Source organism: Abramis brama (assembly GCF_963993115.1).
Source record: "Abramis brama genome assembly, chromosome: 20".
Lineage (NCBI taxonomy): Eukaryota > Metazoa > Chordata > Actinopteri > Cypriniformes > Leuciscidae > Abramis > Abramis brama.
The window spans coordinates 3,233,655-3,250,217 of record NC_139982.1 but is presented as its reverse complement, the minus strand read 5'-3'; the positions used below and the strand labels follow the sequence as shown (position 1 = coordinate 3,250,217).

At 39.7% G+C, this 16,563-nt stretch overlaps 1 protein-coding gene across 2 annotated transcripts in view; it reads right to left on the bottom strand.

Annotated features, from left to right (window-relative positions):
* Nucleotides 1–554: 554 nt before the first annotated feature.
* Nucleotides 555–16,563, bottom strand: part of LOC311071434 (epidermal growth factor receptor-like) — a 48,838-nt gene continuing 32,829 nt past the window's right edge. Inside the window, exons 2-9 of one of the 2 annotated variants that reach the window (XM_084095850.1) lie at nt 11,254–11,405; nt 10,842–11,028; nt 10,441–10,575; nt 10,266–10,334; nt 8,146–8,264; nt 7,008–7,149; nt 6,526–6,642; nt 555–2,726 (exon numbers count right to left, since the gene is read on the bottom strand). In XM_084095850.1, the coding sequence (XP_083951976.1) occupies nt 2,641–2,726; nt 6,526–6,642; nt 7,008–7,149; nt 8,146–8,264; nt 10,266–10,334; nt 10,441–10,575; nt 10,842–11,028; nt 11,254–11,405 (1,007 nt within the window). In that variant the 3' untranslated portion in view covers nt 555–2,640. The remainder of the gene's footprint in view (nt 2,727–6,525; nt 6,643–7,007; nt 7,150–8,145; nt 8,265–10,265; nt 10,335–10,440; nt 10,576–10,841; nt 11,029–11,253; nt 11,406–16,563) is intronic. The other variant, XM_084095849.1, reaches the window with a different exon arrangement.

Below are 16,563 nucleotides of genomic sequence, written 5' to 3'. Positions count from 1 at the left end.
AGATTTAAGCTTATCAATCGACCAATCAGTATCACGTGAGGGCGGGCCTACCTACATGTTACGTCATCAGCTTTCGACCAGTTCATGGCTGAGCAGAGGTAAGTGCAGTTAATCGTTCATTTCTGTGTTAACTGAAGTTAAAGAAGTTTGAGATCAGTTGAAGCAATAGTTTATGAACTATTAACTGATGTAAGCAAGTGCTGTTGTAATCAGATGTCCCATATCGTGTCAAAAATGAAGAAGAATGATGCTTGTTTTGTTGTATTTTAGCTGAAGGTACAGACAGCTCTCACAGCTTCAATCACGCTAATGATTGCAAAACAATCATCTGTGGTCAATACCCATCGAGATTGTTCTTTATATAGTGAATAGACCTATTTTAATGAGCACCCAGTGTTTTTTTGCCATTTGTGTATGATGTTAAATTATTATTAACACTTGTTTCCCTGCATTTTTCAGGATTACTCACCTTTGGTGTGACATCTGGATAGCAGTCACGAACATCTTAATTCATGTTGTTTCTTTATTCTCTTTTATACTTTTTTTTTGTATTTATGTCTTAATTGGTAACACTTTATTAAAACGTTTCATTAGTTAACATGAACTAATAATGAACTGCACGTGAACAGCCTTTATTATTTTTTGTTAATGTTAACATTTACTAGGCTAATACTTCATTTAAATCTTGTTAACATTAGTAAATGCACTGTAAACTAACAATGAACAGCTGTATTTTTAACTAACGTTAATAAAGATTAACAAACACAGCAACAAATGTATTGCTCATGGTTATTTAATACATGAACTAATGTTAACTAAGTTATTGTACCTTATTGTAGAGTGTTAGCAATATATTTAACATGCATTTCCTTATGTTTTGTGCTGTATTGTAATGTCAAGGTTTTTAAATAAGGTTTTTTATTGTCATCTTAAGGTCTCAGGACAATATTGTGAAGCATTAATTTTACTTAGCCTAGTAAAATAGGCAAATCTGATTTTATGCTGATGAGACAAAGGTACTTATCATAGAGAGGCAATTAAGATTATGCGACTAAGATTACACAGTAAACTATTCAAATACCATCACTTAATCTCCCACGTCCTCTGTCTGCAACTCTTGTACTATAGGGTTTTAGTACTTTAAATATCAGGACAAAATCTTATATGTCCTAACAGAGAGGTCTACTGATGACCGGACTGAACACAATTCATTTTTTAACTTTTCACATGATGTATTGCACTTATATTTATATACTCTAAAAGCAAAGTACACTCTGACTGGATCTCACAAATCCTGAAGAGACGTATATTTCTCTGTACTGAATATTGTGCTTCACAGTTTAGACTGTCAGTTCATGATCTTCATATGTAACAGGAACATTAATCATGATCAAGTCGTTTTATATATTTTATTCCCAAAGGATTCAGAAACTTTCAAATGAATAAAACGTGTACATCAAATTGAACTATGTCTGAATCTTTTAATTCTTACAAGAACATTTAATAATGCATGCATAGCAAGGCTTTATTCCTAAAGCGTGTACATATAGTCCGCAGGAGACAAATTAATACAGTAACAATGCATCACTTCAACCACTTGTTGAAACAACTGTCAAAATGGATGGCTTGCAACATGACTGTTTTCAAAGAATTACAGTAGAAATGGTAAGATCACAGTACTGGTTGTCTGCAACTTCATACATCATCGTTCTTGGAAATCTGAAACAATAAAACTACATAATATATGCAGATCAAAACATGTCTCCTATATATGCACGTCATTACATACATTATCATAGGTTGAATGTGTGGTGGACAGGACATGAAAATCCATCAATACTAAAAATAAATGTTTATATTCACAGGTGGACTAAACAGCAGTTAATAAACTATTGCTTCAAATGATCTCTAACTTCTAAACAACACAGAAATGAACGATTAACTGCACTTACCTCTGCTCAGCCATGAACTGGTCGAAAGCTGATGACGTAACATGTAGGTAGGCCCGCCCTCACGTGATACTGATTGGTCGATTGATAAGCTTAAATCTGATTGGCTAAAGAGTACGACTGCTCTGTGTTACGAGTGTTATGCTGCCAGCAAAGTCTCAAAAACTCACACACACATATCTAAGGCGATTCGTACGTGAATGACGATTTGCACATTCAAATGCAAGGATACACTCGTACATTTTAAACATTCAAAGGTTTTTGTGCACAGTTGTATATCTACGAATTGTGTTTTGCATTTGTGAAATGTATTTTATGAGTATATAATTTTATTTTGCGCATGTGAATTGCTTTTTGTGAATATATTTTTTTTTCACGCACGTGGATTTTTTTTGTGTGCACGTGAATTAGGTTTCATGCATGTGAAATTGTCTACGCATTTGTGAATCATGTTTTTTGCGTGAATTATATTTGAGACTAATCTGCTTCCATACTTCTCTGCTGTGAAACACAGGTGTACGTTACACTTTTTGCGAGGCATTTTGCAACAAACGCCTTGAGCTCTTTTAGATGAAGTGTGTCGCGGGGCGAGCACACAAACACACAAAAAACACAGAGCAAGTAAAGGATATAATCGCCGGATAGCGAAGCAGGCAGGGATGGCTGAAGGCGGTGAAGACGGCCGGCTTCCTCAGGCTGAATCCTCGGCGTGCTGGTCGCTTGATTCGACGGCGGCGGCGGCGGCTTCCTCGGAGTCCAGCGATGCGGAGAGCTTCGCTGAAGAGACAGAAATCAGTGAAACACAGTGTTGCCAACTATTTTCAAAGGAAAGTAGCTAACGCCTCCCCTAAAAGTCGCTAAATGTCGCTAGATGACGTCATACATCAATTAGCATATTCATGACGTCATCGCGGCATACTTGCGTTAATTAAGTTAATTAATAACTTAATATTTTCTTTAATAAAATTAATTTAATTGGACTTCACCATAAATTGATTTTACAAAGCTCATTTTTAAAGGTGCATTGCGCAAGAGTCTGAGTTTTCGCAGAACTACGCCCCCTCTGGCGGCAAGCGAAACTGCAACCAGAGGTGTGCACGCTCACGGACCACACGCACACGCACACGCACGCTTGCACGAGCACGAGCTGGTCATAACCCAAGGAGCATCAGCCGCACAAATCTTTTGTTTACAATCATAATGTCTTCAGAGGTAATAAAGTTTTAAATCTGCAAGTAATTTAAAATATGTGAAAGGAAAGGCAATTGAGTAAATAACACACTTATGTGTGAGGGAAAAATGGGGGTAGTAGAAAACTTCGTTTTTTATTCCCATCTATCTCCATGTTGAACTGTGTTATGTGTTTACTGTATCCACTTATGACTATTATTATGGAAACACGTTCATGAACAATATAAGTTATTACTTTGTAAAAGCTCAAAATAGTAATCATGATACCATACCATACACAGTCGGTCAACAAAGTACACCCAAATGTTTCAAGGTAATAAACAATCAAGTGGCACTATGACGTTACCATAAAAGCCAAACAGGCTAATCCGCCGAAGATTTGCGGGGGTTTAGCCTGTTTTATTGATCAGCTAAGTAGCTTATTCCAATAGCAATACATCGTAATTAAGCAGTAATTTGCTCAAAATTTGTGTCTAAGTATCTAACTTATATATCAGCATTTTATATCACAATCATTCTGAACCTGATCACTGACAATGGTAAGTTAGTAAAACCTATTCCGAATTGTACATTTATCTAGTTTACGCTAAAGCATTACACATTTTATGGATCGTCATTTATTGTCATTATTGGCCGTATCAGACATTAGAGAATGGGATATATCTTACCATTTTATCAAGAAAAAAGCCAACTGAGGATCCCGTTTGAGCCCTAGAGCAGACCGGAGATCTCTCCGTTTGTTGAAAGCCTTCCCTATGTTTACTCTCGTCTTACCCCGACGCCTGTCTGACTCCAATTTGGACCTTTTGGTTGCACTAGACAAAAGTTCTCTTTTTTTTTATCTTACGTGGATTTTGCGTTGGTGTTTGAAATGAACTACAAGCCGGTCTCTTAGAATCCATTTTCTACGGAGAATGGCGGCGTCGGCGCATACACAAACCTGCCAGACATATGAGCGTACCGTGAACGCGCATGACGTCACGCCCAGTCTCAGATTCCGACCCGAATCCCTCTTATTTATTTTACTGTACAGGATTATAGAGGCAATCGCAGTGATCAGAGAAGGGCTCATTCAGTCCATCAGGCAATTGTTTAAGCATGTATGGGTTAGAAAACGGGTATTTTTAACATGAAAAGTTGCGCAATGCACCTTTAAAGTGTATATCAGACGTGTCAGACGTAAAAGACGTGACTCGCCCACCGCAGCAACGGAAGAACAAGCCCGGGCAAATCCTTCACTCTCGTCTGTTCCAGCTTCCAGAAGTTTATTCCAACAGGGTTTTCCACAGAGCCGGATAATTTATACTTCACGTACCTCATGTGAGTAACTCTTTGTATTGTTAAAAGTTAGATTTTACCCTAATTAACGTGTTTGTGTTGCACAATCTGCAAAAGTATCGCTCTGTTTCCTACAAACTTTTGCAACCGCCAACTTCGAATGTCCTCTATCTCAAACAGTTTGTTAACTTGAGCTCATACTGTATAAATCTGTGTGTGTGTGCGTTGAATAAGTAATGGTGTCTGTGTGTGATAGTTCAATGTTTCAGGTGTTTGTAACTTCTTCAAAAGCATTGTCTTGGCTTCGACATAGTTTGGCAGTGGACTCACGGACACACAGACGCACGGACACACAGACGCACGGACACACACGAAGCCACAGCTAGCTGAGTGATTATCGCCGGTTGGAGATTAATGTGCCACTAAAGGAAGTGTTGCCAAGTCTCCTGGTGTGGCAGAATTTAAGGAAAGATGGCCTTCGAACCATTCCAGTTAAGTGACTTATCATTCAGTTTTTCCTGACACTACTCACTTCTGAGAACTTTTTGGAAATTGTGTCTTGGACATGAGATAGTAGATTCACTTTTTTGCTTTGCATAAAGTTCAGATGTTGCTAATCTTTAAACCCCCTTAAAGGAGAACTTGGTAACTTTTTTAACTTAATAAAACTGTCTAGAAATCATTTGGATGGTTAAACAACCTGTTCTGGTGATATTGGTGACTTTCCCCGCTCCCCCCAGCGTTCCCAGGCGGAAAACCAACCTTGCAACTTGGGGACTACCGTCCCGGCAAGATAGAAATTGGAAGTCTCGTGAGAAGCGAGAACGAGAACGAGCGCGAAACACAAATTGCTTTACGGCAATTCGACATAAACACACACGCATGTATGATGTATTACCAGATTACCCACCTCGGTAGACATAGCTCCACGCGATACATTTGGCTTGCTCCGATCAAAACAAACGCACATGAGCAGCGGTAGAGAGGGGGAGGAGGCGCCGCAAGTGAGTTTTTTACGACCGTGTTGTGAAATATACGCCCCCCCACAGCTGTAGGGGGAGCTCGTGGGGAAAACATGCGACAACAAAAGGGAAAATCAGCGAAGAAGTGACTAGACTTCGCTAGAGTTACCGAGTTCTCCTTTAAATAGCAGTCAAACATTTGCTGTCCTACAGGTGAACGAGGAGTTCTGGAGATGTACTGCGGTTCCCCTGGACGTTTATGTCACAGCTGGACAAGCACAGCCCAAAGCTCCTAGAGCTCTCGAGTGCCAAGAGGAGACACTGGTCAACGCATCAATAACTTGTTGATGGAACTGATACAGATTGGGCTAAAGGGGTTACAAAGTTAAAAGGTACAATATTAATCAATTGAGTAGTTTGATTTTCAATTATCTTGATTATCTGGGTGTTTGTTTTTTGTTTGTTAATTAGACAATTTTTTTTTTCTAAATAGTCTCAATTGTTATTACTATTATTATATTATAATGAATAATAAAGATAAACTAATACAGACCTACAGTAATGATGGCATTACAGGGTTGGAGTGAATTTACCAACAAAAATAATGTATTGATTATTGTTGTATTAACTAGGACCCAAGTGCCAGTGCAGTGAAGAAGAGAGATGACCCTCTGAGACGAGACGCCTCTTTGAGTGTATGGGAGAGAGTGGACAGGAGCTCATCTCTGATTACTGGGTCGGTCTGGTGAACTGGTTTAAAAGAACCCCAAACCTTTGAACAATAGTGTACACACACACACACACACACGTGTGTGTTTTTTATTTTATTTTATTGAAATACAACATATCATGGCTATATGTTGTCTGTGTTGTTGGAAAAGCTTAGTTACAATAGTTGATGTGCAATACTATGTAAGGACAGATCACTAACAGACACTGCAATGGATTGTCGTTTTTATGCCTTCTACATAGTTTTAATTATATATTTTAAATTATATTAGAATACAGTTGTAAATGCAACTAAAACAAGACTAATGTGTTTGTCAAACTAGAAAAAATAGAGAGAGAAAACAAACAGACAAACAATCTTTCCACTTAAAAAAAAAACATCTTGTTGCCGACCTGACCGGCAGTCTCAACTGTACCTTTTGGACACAGGCCATCACACTTCTTACATTTCCAAACTCCACCCTCATCCACCTCATAGGTGCCAGGGCTGCATGTTCTCACACATGCCCCATGGTCTGTCGCGACATAGTTACCTGAGAAAAACATCAAACCATCAGTCATTCCAGAGTCGTTAACCACAACCAACCAGCAACACAATCCTAATGCGTCAAATCATTCTGTCATAGTTATCCTGCTTTCTGAGATGTTATTCAGAAACCAGAGTTTGAGTTGCAGGCTCACGATCCACACCAGAGTGATTCTCTTTACCTGGATTGTGTTGTTTAGATTTTAACCCTGAACACCTAAAACATTAATCTCCAGAATGCAAGAATTCAAGACCTAACAGCTTTGAATTTGCATGAAAGATATAATTAGAATCTGATTGTGTGTTTCAAGTGAAACAAAAATAATAAATAAATAGCAGGTTTTGAAGATTCGTGTCTCAGCCTGGCCTTACGTGGGCATTTCTTGACACAAGTTGCCCCAAAGCTGTACTTCCCGTCGGGGTTGAGAGCGAGCTGGTGGGTGTTAGGGTCGTAAAGCATGAGCCGTGGACATGCGTCCTTGCATGTCCCTTCATCCTGGAAGTCCTTACAGGCCTGCAGAAAACAAACAGCATTTCCCATGAGGCAACTAGTCCGAAATCATCTTCATTGCCCTTGAGGTTACATTTACTGCAGCTGTGCACTTCATTGGTAATGAATGTTTCACTGTAACAAATGTTTCCAGCCGCTAGATAACTTCTAAAAGGTTTCTTGTCAAACCTTTTTTTCAGAGGCTTATATGCTATATACAGTAGTACACTATAGTGCAAAAGTTTTTTAACAAAAAAAATGAATATTTTGATTATTCAGCAAGGATGCTTTTTATCAAAAGTGATAGTAACAAGATTTAAAATGTTACAAAAGATGTGGTTACACTATATTTTACAGTATGTGTACTATAGTGTACTGGCAGTGTACTTCCCCAAAAAAAGTACTGGTAATTTAAGGTAACTACATGGGTTAAGGTTAGGTTTAGGGGAAGGTTCAAGGTTAGAACCTATAGTTAAACCCAGTTATAGTTATTGCTATAAGAAGTACATAGTATGTACATGCGAAACAGGATTTCTATAGATTTCTATTTAAAAAAAAATGCTGCTCCTTTAAATATCTATTCATCAAAAATATCCCGGTTTCTAAAAAAAAATATATATAGCAGCAGTATAGCAACTGTTTTCAACATTGATCATAACAAGAAATGTTTCTTGAGCAGCAAATCATCATATTTGAATGACTTCTGAAGGATCATGTGACACTGAAGACTGAAGAAATGATGCCGAAAAGTCAGCTTTGATCACAGGAATAAACTGCATTTTAATATATATTCACATAGAAAACAGTTATTTTAGTTTTTATTAACACATTCAAGTGGCTGTGAATTTCTCACATGTTGAGTCATACTGCTATTGTTATTCACACTAGTTCAGTTCATAAATACCTAACCTAATTAACTAACTGTATTTACGCTCACATATAGCATACAGTATGTGATAAATGAGCAAACAATGAATGGTTGGGAAATGAATCTAACGTATCTGCACATGTGTTTCTCACCAGGCAGTCGGTTGGTTTGGGTCCAGTGCAGCCAGCAGCACAATGTTCATTGCAGCAGTCCATAGGTGTGTGTCCCTTACACCTGCCCGAGCACTGCTCCGCACAGATCACCTTAGTCACTAGATTCAGAGAGAGAAGAAACTTCAGAGATGCTAACAGACAAGTAGGGGTCAAGTAGTGTTCTTCGGCAGTCGTGAAATATAAGTCAAGGATCAACTAAACAAACTAAAGAGGAGCATTTAAAAAAAAAAAAAAAAAAACTACTCAAAAAAGCAGAAATCCTTACAGAAATCCCAAAACTGTCAATTCACTGTATTTTGTGCATTACTAACCAGTACAGCATGAAACAAGATAACCCAAGTTTAAGATAACCGATAACCATAACCTCTTATTACTGAAAACATCCATAAATGTATCAGTTTTAGCCATATTCTCACAATAATTACAATTACCAAAAAAAAAAAGAAAAAAGTTTCTGACATGAGCTGTAAGTGACCAATCACAACAGACTGGGCCATCTGACCAATCAGAGCAGAGTAGACCAATCACAAGTAGGGTGACCACCTGCTAATAAGCCCAAGGGGGGACAAGGGGTATGTTTCTGAGGGACAATGGGGGACACTGCCTGGCACGGCGGTGCCCCCACCCCACGGGCAGACTCACTGATAGTGGTTTACCCATTTCTAGCACATACCACCTTACATGGTATATTAATAATGCCCTATTCCCCTAAACATGTGTAATTGCTGATGTATGCTCATGAATAGGCCAACCAATGTGTATTTTTTTTCTAAATAAAGATTCATAATATTTTGAACATTCAATGAATTGACAGATGCACTTCCACTTACGATTTACTATTTAATTTTATTTATTTTTCATTACAATTTATTCACTTTAAATAAATTATAATATAAAATTATAGGATTAACAGGAATTGTAGTTAAACACCACAGGAACAGTTTAAAAAAAAAGTATTTAAAAAAAAATACGATTGACATCGTAGCCTATTCCCCTCCATGTCCGATTGAGAAGGACGTTTTGCAAAGGTCACAAAAAGCCCTCTCGGTATCCCCCTCAACACCTTTCAGCCACAAATATTCATTTTCCCAGTCTTTCTTGTACCCACACCTTCTCTTTATAATTGATGATGGCGATGCCTCTCAGACTCAGTCTCTTTCTCCATTTTTCGAATTGGAAAGCGCGCATCTAAAAGTTTCTTCCCATTGTGTCTGGTATGCGCGTGCGTGCGCTGTCATGACAACAACGAAAAAGTTGATGACAACCTAGTTAGCAGTTCAACTGAGGGGTTTGTGTGGCAACAGTAGCATGCTGAACTGTCAAGTAATGTTCGTTTGGCTGCCTGGGGCTCGAGGATATAGAGCGACCAACCTTTTTTTTAGCAAGCACAGATTATGCGTGACACGGTCTCAATCTGCGGGACGCATGAATTGGGTTTCAAACGCTGTGCGCGCACACGCTACGCGGGACGGGTGGTCACCCTAATCACAACAGACTGAGCTATCTGACCAATCAGAGGAGAGTAGACCAATCACAACAGACTGAGCTATCTGACCAGTCAGAGCAGAGTAGACCAATCACAGCAGACTGAGCTGTCTGGCCAATCAGAGCAGAGTAGACCAATCACAACAGACTGAGCTATCTGACCAATCAGAGGAGAGTAGACCAATCACAACAGACTGAGCTGTCTGGCCAATCAGAGCAGAGTAGACCAATCACAACAGACTGAGCTATCTGACCAATCAGAGGAGAGTAGACCAATCACAACAGACTGAGCTGTCTGGCCAATCAGAGCAGAGTAGACCAATCACAACAGACTGAGTCAACTGACCAATCAGAGCAGAGTAGGCTATCAGAAAGGCAGTGTTTATAGAGACTGAATCTTCAAATAAACTGTTTTCAGAGCCAAACTTTTGAATAGTAGTGTAAAGTATCTGTGTTCCCAGTCTCTAGCTTTAAAAAGGTTTCTGTGTTTTTGTTTTGTTGTTGTGTTTTTTTAAACACTTCTACATAGAATGTTTTCACAAATTTACTAAAAAGCCTGAAAGTAGGAAAAACATTCAGATTCAGTTACTCGAGTAGTTTTTAGGACCACTTACTTGTTTGGCAGTTTTGAGGGCCAGGGCCCCAACAGGAACCATTGGGACAGCTCAGGTCACACTTCTCACCTGCGGGAGGTAGAGTAGAACATTCTTAATCAACATGCAAAATTAATTAGTACCATTTAATATGCGTGTATATTTAAAAAAATAATAATAATCTTGAGAGACTTACAGGATCTAGCCAAGTTTGGTGCCGGCTCTATGATTGTAGGCTGGGTCTCCATGTTCAGAATATCAGTCCACTGGATGGTCTCCACATTACATAAATAACTGTTACTGGTAAATTGTATTCCACCCTTCAGTATTTCTAGGAGGGAAAATGACAGTGTTTGAACAATGCATTTATGTACTGTATGACGAACTTCACTTAGTGACAGTTGAAATTTAGGTCTATTATTGTTTTCCAAATATAACTTTCAGCACTAGGCATGGAGATTAATGAATGTTATTCCCTCTACAAAACAAATGTGCGAAAGACACACAGGTCAGTTAGAAGCGTTAAAGTTAAAGTGTTATTCTCATTTGGAAGAAAAAAAACACTAGGACAAAGAACACTTTTATATAACCACATACCAGTTAAGCTAGTCAGTAGTAACTGGTTCACGCCTTTTCCGATGCTGTGGTCGGAGTTTAGTAGGACGGTCAAGGCAAATCTGTCATCATAAAGGGAGTGGCCACGAATGATGCGCAGATTCTCAAGGGGAATGCTGGGAGCGGAGTTGATCCCAATAAGAACATACCCACCAACTTCTTGGATGCTCTAAAAATCAGAAACATTACACATAAAGCTCACTAACATCCATCACTAATACTATATAAAGAGTTGTTATACTGCATAATTTAAATATTGTTGAGGCATCTGTCATGAAATACAAAATATAATAAAACATTGGTATATAGATGACTTACAATAACCAAACAGTAAGATAACAGTAAAATAGCACTGAACGTAGTGTTTGTAAACAGATATATATATATATCATACCCTGAGAAAAGACAAGTCGTGTTTTTCAGTCAGATATGCGATTTCCAGGTTTTCCAGAACCACGGTGCAGTTGCTGTACATTTTTACCAGGATCTGATAATGTTCATCCACTGTTCCCAGAAGGGCCAGTTTGATGTTCGTTCCCCGACACACTTAAACACACAGAGAGAAAGAAAGAACAATTCAATCCACTGGGGCCTTCATGGAAAAAAGCATAATAAAACTCAAATTCCAGTAGAAGCAAAAATGCTTTTGGTTTCTTTGTGCAATTTGTTTAAAACCTCCCAACCAAATTATTTTTGAACATATTTTCAAACACATTGGAATCAGTTTTATTCATTCAATAATACAGTAAGACATGGGGTCAGTAAGATATTTTAAATTAAATTAAAATAATTTTATTGAGCAAAGATGCATTAAATTGATCATAAGTGACTTTTATTAGGCTATGTTACAAAATATTTATATTTCAAAATAAATGCTGTTTTTTTACTTTCTATTTATCAAAGAATTCTTTAAACACATCTATCGCAGTTTCCTCAAATATATAAAAGTTTTTAATGTTGTTTATATGTCTGTGACATTTTTAAACCATGTGCAAATTCATAAGTCAACACCATTGCTGACTATTTTCTCTTTAAAACTGCAGTAAACCAAAGACGGTCTCAAAAATGAGGTTTGAAATCTCCAGTTCTCTTACGAGAGATTCTCTCGTACTGCGTAGAATACGCTAGGGGAAAATCCTTTTCCACGAGAATACTGAAGCCAAAAAATTATCCTTAATTTTTCATTAATGTAAAACGCGTTGCGGCAGCATACAGGCATAGGCGAGACAGCTCGCGCGCCTATTGGCTGGTCTGCTGGCAACTGCTTGAGCCTATCGAGTGAGACCTAGAGTGACGTCATGCCCAATGAGGCCGCTTCGCGCCTTCTGCGTCACGTCCCGCCGAAACGGGCGTGGCTTAGGTCTATAAATACCGCTCACGGGCTCATAACTCTGATTTTGAATCCTTCAGCGAAGCAACTCACATCGCTGGATCCGAGAAGAAGCCGCGCCGTCTGAAGAAGCATCTCAGCGGGACGAGTCGAGAAGCTGCTGGCCGTGCCGCCTTCATCGCCTTCCTGCTGCGCTATCCGGTGCCCATATCCCTTACCTCTGCACTGCGTGTGTGTTCGCCAGCGCGACACACACTCTCTAAAAGAGCTCGCGTCTTTTTCAAGATGCCATCCTGCGGCTCGTGCAGAGCCCCACTCGGTGACGGGGACCGCCATCTCATCTGCGTTCCCTGCCTGGGTGAAGAACACGCAGCTCTCGCGCTCGCTGACGGCGGCTGCCCTCACTGCGAGCTGTTGCCATTAGCAACTCTGAGGACTCGCTTGGCCTTCTTCAAAGAGACTGCGCCCACACCTGCTGTAGTGCCGCGTCGTAAAAAGCGCAGCGCTCAGCGAATCCCGGAACCTTCTCCCAGCCGTCAAAGCTCGCCGGTGCGCCCGCCTGCTTCACCGGCTTCATCAGCTTCGCTTCCGGACGGTCAACGGCCGCAGTCTGCCGCCGCTTCCGTCGACGATGCGGATGAAATGGACGCTATGCTGCGAGAAGGGGATTCCTGCTCTCTCCTGGCATCGGGCAGTGAAGGCTGGGCGAGCTCTGAGGATCTCGCGCCCCCTGCCCGGGCCTCGACGGGAAAGAGAGCGAGCATTGAGGCAGAGCTTGTGCGCGTACTCACTCAGGCCACGGCGAGCCTCGGCCTCGATTGGGTTACGCCCGAGCAGCCCGCTCACAACCGGCTGGACGGCTATTTTCTGCCCGGGGAGCGCACTTCGCCTGCATCCAAGCCAGCGCCTTTTCTTCCGGAGCTTCACGAGGAAGTCGCTAAGTCTTGGGGCTCCCCTCTTTCGGCCAGGACGCGATCCTCTGTTTCTCTGGCGTTCTCCGCTGTCGACGACGCCAAGAACAGAGGATATCACTCCCTGCCGCCGGTCGAAGAGGCTATCGGAGAGCACTTATTTGATTTGATTTGATTTATTTAATTATATCAAGAAGCCTTAAACATAAAACAAAAAGGCATCAGATACAATCGAGGATAAAAACACAATAAAGTCCAGGACTTATTTCCATTGTGGTCCTCAACACATAACATCAGGACAAGACACTTACACAATAATCAATGACATAACATACTGTACAAACATTTTCCTTAAATAAGCAAAAATATAGACATTAACTGGCCCCTGGTCCTATTCCGCTACCCTCTCTAATAACCAGTCCTTGGTCCCTTTTTTAAAAGAGTTCGTGCTTGAAATCACTTTTATTTGCCGGTCTAACTTGTTCCACTGAACTGCCCCTATATAGGCAAATGTTTCTTTCCCTAACATTGTCTTGAATGCATAAGGACAGAGGTCTGATATACTGCCACGAGTGTAAATAGTGTGTGTGTCCTTCACCTTAGTAATAAGACACAACAAATAATTTGGGACATTACCATACAATATTTTATGGGTCATGGTCAGTCTTGACATAATAACACGCGACTCAACAGGAAGCCAGTTAAGCTCAACAAATTGTGACCTACCTATATGAGACCTATGGCCCATGTTTAGAATTACTCTTATTAATTTATTTTGTGCTGCTTGCAGCCTCCCTTTAAGTCATTTTGTTAGGCCTTCAAACCAGGTAGTGCATGAATATTCAAACTGGTTTAAAATTAAGGCGTTAGCTAAAATGATCATTGTTGACCTATCTAAAAATGTAAAAAACGGGCTAAAAACTTTGTAAGCCCAGTGACTTTACTCAGAACCTTATTGGCCATCTTCCTGCCATCCAAGTTGTTTTCTAGGATGCAACCCAGGTATTTTACTGACGTTTTTGTACTGACCTCAACATTATTCAAAATAACCCTAAATTTCGAGCATCTATTTAATTTATATTTTGAGCCAAACAAAATGGCCTCTGTCTTTTCAAAATGTAGAGACAGCATATTGTCAATCAGCCAGTTGTTTACAGAAGATAGCTCAGAGCTCAGGTTACTCTCTAGAGTGGATTGTTGTTTATGAGACATTAAAAGTGCAGAGTCATCCGCGTAAAGAAATAGTTCACATGAACAGGAGTCTGCCATATCATTAATATATGTTAAAAATAAGGACGGTCCGAGAATACTTCCTTGTGGAACTCCACATTCAACTATACAAGGGTCTGACAGTACTCCCCCTAAGACCACCAATTGTTCCCTCCCTGATAGGTAAAATCTAAACCATCTACAGGTGGAGCTGTCTGCCCCTAAGGCCTCAAGTTTGGCAATCTGTCTGTCATGGTTCACCGTATCAAATGCCTTTTGAAGATCCAATAACACCATTCCAGAGAAATCACCAGAGATTTCCATTATCTATTTCCCTGTGTATGATGTCAGATAAATAGAGTAGGCATGATTCGGTAGAATGTGACTTCCTGAATCCGGATTGGAATTTAAACATGAAGTTGTTTTTATTCATGTATTCATTAAATTGCTCATTGACCAACCTTTCAAATATTTTTGATACCGTGCATAAAATAGAGACTGGTCTGTAGTTACCGGGATCGTGGCTGTTTCCCTTTTTAAAAAGGGGGACTACCTTGGCCCTCTTGAGGTCATTAGGGAAAACACCAGTTTCAACAGACAGGTTAAAAATATGTGAGATGTATGGGGCTATTTGGGCAGCGGTATCTCGTAAAAACCGAGGAGATAACCCATCTAACCCAGGTCCCTTAGAGCAGTCTAACTGTAATAGCTTTTTTTCCATCTCCCCTACCTCAACCTTCCGTAAGGAAAATCAAATCAAATCAAATCAAATCAAGTATATTTGTATAGCGCTTTTCACAATACAGATTGTATCAAAGCAGCTTCACAGTATTAAATTAAAATAAAATAATACAACAAAGTTTGTTTCTAGTGGAATTTATTGATTGATAGAATAAAATTAAATATCCCCAAAATATCCCCAAATGAGCAAGCCAAGGGCAACAGTGGCAAGGAACCGAAAAAACTCCATCAAGTGACCTAATGGTGTCCTAAAACTCATCAGGTGACCTAATGGAGAAAAAAAAAAAAAAACCTTGGGAGAACCCAGGCTCAGTCGGGGGCCAGTTCTCCTCTGGCATTTATGAACTAGAGGCCGGATTGTAGTTTGAACTGTGAGATTAACAATATTATATGAATGTGAATGCCTGGCCGAAAAGATGCGTCTTTAATCTAGTTTTAAACTGGGAGAGCGAGTCCGAGCAACGAACAGTATCAGGAAGACTATTCCAGAGTTTCGGAGCCAAATGTGAAAATGCTCTCCCTCCTTTGGTTGATCTGGATATCCTAGGTATGACCAAAAGCCTCGAATTTATTGATCTTAAAGAGCGCGATGGATTATAGGGCGATAGAAGATCCGTTAAATAGACTGGAGCTAAGCCGTTTAGGGCTTTATAAGTCAGTAGCAATACCTTATAATTAATACGGAACTTTATAGGTAGCCAATGTAGTGATGATAAAATCGGTGTTATATGATCATATTTTCTTGATCTAGTAAGAACTCTAGCAGCTGCATTTTGTACTAACTGTAGCTTGTTTATTGAGGATGCAGGACAACCGGCTAATAAAGCATTACAGTAATCTAGTCTCGAGGTCATGAATGCATGAACTAACTTTTCTGCATCAGAAACTGATAGCATATTACGTAGCTTAGCAATGTTTCTAAGGTGGAAAAAGGCTGTTTTTGTAACATACGAAATATGATTTTCAAAAGACAGGTTACAATCGAGTATAACACCCAGGTCTTTTACTGTAGAGGATAAATTAACAGGACATCCTACGATGTCAAAGTTGTATTGTGAGAGGTTCTGTGGGCGGTTTTTTGAACCGATAAGTATTACCTCTGTCTTGTCTGGATTTAATAAAAGAAAATTACGCGTCATCCAATCTTTTATATCTTTAACACACTCTGTCAATTTGGATAATTTAGCGTTTTCATCCGGCCGTGATGAAATATATATTTGAGTGTCATCAGCATAACAATGGAAACTAATTCCATGTTTCCTTATAATATTTCCAAGTGGCATCATATATATTGAGAATAATAGAGGGCCTAACACAGATCCCTGCGGCACTCCATAGTTTACTGGAGTTATGATCGATTTTTCTCCATTTAAATAGACAAAATGGTAGCGGTCTGATAAGTATGATCTAAACCAGCTTAATGCTTGTCCTTGAACACCAGTATAATTTTGTAGTCGATCTAAGAGTATTGTGTGATCTATAGCAGTGGTTCCCAAAGTGGGTGCCGTGACAA